The 5,390-nt window shown below is 37.2% G+C and overlaps 1 protein-coding gene across 1 annotated transcript in view; it reads right to left on the bottom strand.

The window, feature by feature from the left end:
* ARMC3 (armadillo repeat containing 3) overlaps positions 1 to 5,390 on the bottom strand; it is a 135,079-nt gene that overhangs the window by 17,176 nt on the left and 112,513 nt on the right. The window contains 1 exon segment of the mRNA XM_006903683.1: positions 2,475 to 2,672. Within this exon segment, the coding sequence (XP_006903745.1) occupies positions 2,475 to 2,672 (198 nt within the window).

The following is a 5,390-nucleotide window of genomic DNA, read 5'->3' as shown; positions in this document are numbered from 1 at the left end:
AGAAGGAAGGAAAGAAAGGAAGCAAAAATAAGACCAGCAGTGCAGGAAACAGTTTGAGAGGTGCTTCTTATAGTGTCACAGAAACCAGAATGGACCAAAGTAAGCAGCAACAACATCAAAAAGAACTCAACAAAACGATAACAATAAAACCTTGCCTCTCAATAATTACACTGACTGTGAATGGCTTAAATGTACCACTGAAGAGAAAAAGAGTAGCAGATTGGATTAAAAAAACCCCAAAACCAAAAAACACAACAACTAAAAAAAACCCCCAATAACAAAACACCAAAATCAAAACTCATCAATATGCTGTGTATAAGACACATCTGAAAAGTGAAGTTAAGGAAAGACTAAAAAAGAAAAAGAAGGAAAAAATATATCAAACAAATGGCAACCATAAAAAGGCAGGAGTAGCAATATTAATCTCTGATAAAATAGATTCAAAATCATCACAATGGACAAAGACGTTCACTACATAATGCTTAAAGCGTCAATAAAACAAGTGAAATGCAAAGAGACCCCGAATATGCAAAGCACTCCTGTAAAAGAGAAGGTGGGAGACATAATATTCCCTGATTTCAAATCCAGCTACACAGCCATGGTGGTCAAGACAGCATGGTACTGATACAGTGACAGACACTTAGGTAAATGGAATAGAATTGAAAACCCAGAAATTACCTCATCTACCTATGGTCAACTGATTTTTGACAAGGAGATTAGATCAGTTAAGTGAGGAAATACAGCCTTTTTTACTAAATTGTGTTGGGAAAACTATCTGTAGAAAACTCAAGCAAGACCCACACCTCACACTATACACAAAAACCAACTCAAAGTGAATTAAGGACCTGGACAAAACTTCATCAGAGAAAAACTTGGAAGAACTCTAGAAGCCCTAATCCACAACATGAACAGTTTGCCAAGAATATTGAAAAACTTAAAACCAGGAGAGAATACAATAAATGAGTGAGATCTTCTAAGAATCAAATTCCTGTGTGCATCCAAAAACTTTTCTAACCGGGTAAAAAAGGAAAGCCACAGACTGGGAAAAAAAAATTTGGTAATGACATGTCTGATAAGGAACTTATATCTAAAATTTATAGAATAGTCCATCACCTCAACGATATCAAGATAAACAACCCAGTCGCAAAATGGGCACAGTATATGGACAGACACTTCACCAAAGAACATATTCAGATGGCAAACAAACACATGAAGAAATGTTTAAAATTACTAGTTCTAAGAGAGATGTAAATCAAAACAATTATGAGATATCATCTCACTCCAGTAACAATAGCAAAGTTTATCAAAGCAGCAAACAACAAACACTGGCAAGGTTGTGAAAAAATTTGAACCCTAATTCACTGTTGATGGGAATGTGAAATGGTGCAACCATTATGGAAGGCAGTAATGCTTACACTGACCTCTGAGCCTGCTCAAGCAGCCATCTCTCTAGAATACTTACACCCCTACTTCAAAGAAATGTGAAACACAAGACAGTCAGACATAACAGGAAATAAGGGATGATTATTTATATTAGAAAATAACTTATGAGCCTCCAAATAAATTATAGTAGGATTCCTTTAAATTGTGAGCACTCCATACACCATACAAGAAATTATTTAACTTTCAAACTTCTGAGTCATTAAGAACATCTTCAGGATCACACTGAAAGATGCTTCACTGGAGAAAAAGATATTTTTTTTTTCCTCCAAGTAATGTTCCGCTTTCTAGCTATGATATCTGATGGAAATATGAACTCAAATAGAAATTAAGAACATTTACATGTTATAGTTTTTCTGATTTGCAATCAGAGCTAGGACACTACATAAATTCTGTTTTACTGTGGTTTATTTATCTTAAAGCTTTATAAAGAGATCAAAATGCTAATATTGAAAACATTTTCCAGAGATAAAGAAAATACAGGTATATGCAACACGATGGCAGCTCAGGCAAGGTCTGTCTGCATGGACTTCAGTGGCACAGGGAGGAAGAGCTTGCTTGGAAAGGTGCCAGGAGGCAGGGCTGGTGTTGAGTTTACTGCAGCAGCTACAGCTTGGCTCACGAGGCTGCCAAGCTTGGCTGCAGCCCTCGAGCTGTTTGACCCCAGCCAAGTTGTGGCTGTTCCAGCTGCCATTAGTGCATGCCCTACTTTGCTGTCTTCAGGTTAGTGCCTGTGGGAAGACACTGGGCTATGGACATTCGACTTCATCCTTGGTGTTTCCTGTGAGTGGAGGGGGGCTGTTCAAAGAGAGTTATGTGCCCAGGGGCAGCCAATTGCAAGCCCAAGTTTGTAAACCCTGAGACTCCAGACATTAATGGATAGCTAGCGTTGCTTTCAAGGAGATTACTTTGTGTATCAAATGCAAGCAAGCATATGCATTTTATATGATACTGTGTTTATATAACTTTCATATAACACCCTATTTCATAAGGCATGCTACATACCTGCATATAGAAATATATAAACAACTTACTTTGCAAGAGCCTCAATCTTTTCCTTCATGTTAGTTATGGGTAGGATTGTTTTGGTCACTTCAGAGACATAAAGGGAGAAGTTCGGGTCAGAAGGAGGACACCATTCTTTTTCAGGAATTTCTCCAGTGATCTTTGGTACTAGCAAAACCTCTTCCTCTTCTTTTACTTTTTCTTCTTCTTTTTTTCCTCTCATTTTTCTTTGAGAGTAAAGAAAAACACAACAAAAGCACATCTTCTGCTAAACAAATGGATAAACACTAATGTACTTAGTCTCTCTGAAGAGCAATCACAGAAATAATGCCCTTTGCGCCCCAAGTACAATATTATATATAACTTGCAAAGATAACTTTAAAATTTTATCTCTTATCTCCTGCATTAATTGAGGACATATGCACGAAAAATTTGGGTCATTATTTTTAAGAGCAATTACCCAAATCATGGGAATAAAGGGCAAAACCCCAGAGTACAATCTTAACATAATCATGGGCATAAACTCACTTCATACATAAGTAGGGGAAATGTACATAGTTCTGTCTACCACTCATCTGTCACTTTCCCATCCTGTGGCGGCTATGTGTTGCTATGAAATACCAGCATGGGCTTCCATGGTAAACAGGTTTCAGCATAGCTTCCAGACTAAGACAAAGAAGCAGGAATTCACTTCTGAAATAACAAACCCTTGAAAACTCTATGAATAACAGTAGAATGTTTTCTCTTTTTAATTTTATTGATAGTTTAATGAAAGTTTACAGAAAACCTGGATTTCCATTCATTCATTGTTGCACATTTTCCTCCCTAGCCCCTCTCCAGTTTGCCTTTTCTCTTTAAAAAGATTCTTTCATTGTCGCACAATTTCCTCCCTCACCTTGTGCCCAGTCCACTTCACTATGCACCCCTTATTCTCAACCATTGTAATGCAAATAAAAATTATATATTTCTTTTAGATAATTCTTTCCCTCATCTAGTATGTTTTTAAAATCTACATCTAGAAAATGAGCCTCTCCAGTCAGAAAGGCACTCAATATGCAACTGGGAGAGAGCCGTCTCCTCAAAGTCAAGTCTGTCTTAATGACATGGTTAGATTAGAGCTTTCACTCAATGAAGGACCTTCGTATACTGATGTGACAAAACTAAATATGAGGAGACAGCCATTAATAATTGGAACACAGAATGTACAAAGTATGAATCTCGGGAAAAATAGAAATTATAAAAAGTGAAATAAAACACATAGAGATTGACATCCTAGGCATGAGTGAGCCGAGATGGCCTGGTATTGGTCATTTTGAATCAGACAATTATACAATTTACTATACTGGGAATGACAAATTGAAGATGAATAGTGTCACAGCAAATTCATAGACAAAAACATTTAAAGATCTATCTTCAGTGATAGGTTTTATATGTGTACACACACACACACATACACACACTCTCATAAAAGGAAGGCCTGTAAATACAACTATTATTCAAATATATGAACCAACCACTCAAGTTGGGACAACAGGTTCTTGGTTTGTATGTGTGTATGTGTGTGTGTGTGTGTGTGTGTGTGTGTGTGTGTATTTGTTGCTGTGTTCCATTAAGAAATTGAAGTTTTTACTGCCTTTTGCAGTCCCAAATAGATTGAACATGCGTTCAAGACATATTAAATAGTTGATGTCTGGAATACAAATGATATAAACAAAAGACCCTTATGCTGTTAGGTATCACTGAAGTTGATCACAACTCATAGCAGTCCTATGGACGACAGATTTGAACCTTGCTCTGTCCTGTGCCAGATTTATCATCTCCCATATGCTCAAGTCCATCATTAAAATCACTGTGTCCCTCAATTCTTTTGATTTCTTGACTGCTGCTACCATGAGTGCTAATTGTGAATCCAAGTAGAGTGAAATCCATAATGACTTCACTCTTTTCTTCATCTGTCATGATGTTGCCTATTAGTCTAGTGGTGAGAATTTTTGTGAAATATAATCAATATTGAAGGCTGTAGTCTTTCATCTTCTTCAGCAGTGTTTCAAGTCTACTTCCTGCAAAGAAGGTTGTGCCATCTGCATAATGCAGGTTGTTGATGAGTCTTCCTCCAATCTTGATGACATTCTTTATCATAGAGTCCAGCTTTTCGAATGATTTGTTCAGCAGACAGATTGAATAGGTGTGGAGAAAGAATGCAACCCTGATGCACATCTTTTCCTGATTTTAAACCATGAAGTGCTGCTCTCTTGTTCTGTTTGGGACAACAACTTCTTGGTTTATATGTATGTGTGTGTATTTGTTGTTATGTGCCATAAATATCTATTTTATACATATATCTTCTATGTATATATAGGCTGTTGCTGTTGTTAAGTGCTGTCAAGTCAGAACCAACTCATAGTTGACCTTTCAGTGGGTCAGTCCAATATTTTATTTTTCGTTTTATCTGAGTAGTATTTCATTTGTTTATATGGACCATGTTTTGTTTATCTATTCATCTGCTAGCGGACATTTAGGTTCTTTCTACCTGTTGGCTATTGTGAAAGTGCTGCAGTAAACAATGGTGTGCATTTGTCTTTCACATTCTTCAAGCATAGATCCAGAATTGGGAATTTTGGCTTCATAAGTTAGTACTATGTTTAACATTTTTAAAACTTCCAGACTGTTTTCCATAATGCCTATATAATTTTTAATTTCCACTAGCAATAGATCAGGGCTCCAATTTCCTTGCCAACAGTTGCTATTTCTTCCATTGGGTTTTTTTTTTATGTTAAATATCCTCGGATAACAGCAAAGGAGTCGTCTTCCAGGTCAGACACAGAAAAACCCGGCTAGAGAGGGAGGGGAAGGCATCACTGGGCAAGGTCACCTCGGATAACAGCAAAGGAGTCATCTTCCAGGTCAGACACAGCGAAACCCGGCCAGAGAGGGAGGGGAAGGCA

Source organism: Elephantulus edwardii, unplaced genomic scaffold (assembly GCF_000299155.1).
Source record: "Elephantulus edwardii isolate Elephantulus edwardi_28Jun2011 unplaced genomic scaffold, EleEdw1.0 scaffold00054, whole genome shotgun sequence".
NCBI lineage: Eukaryota > Metazoa > Chordata > Mammalia > Macroscelidea > Macroscelididae > Elephantulus > Elephantulus edwardii.
Note: the sequence above shows the minus strand (reverse complement) of the source record. Positions and strands in the feature narration are given on the sequence as shown.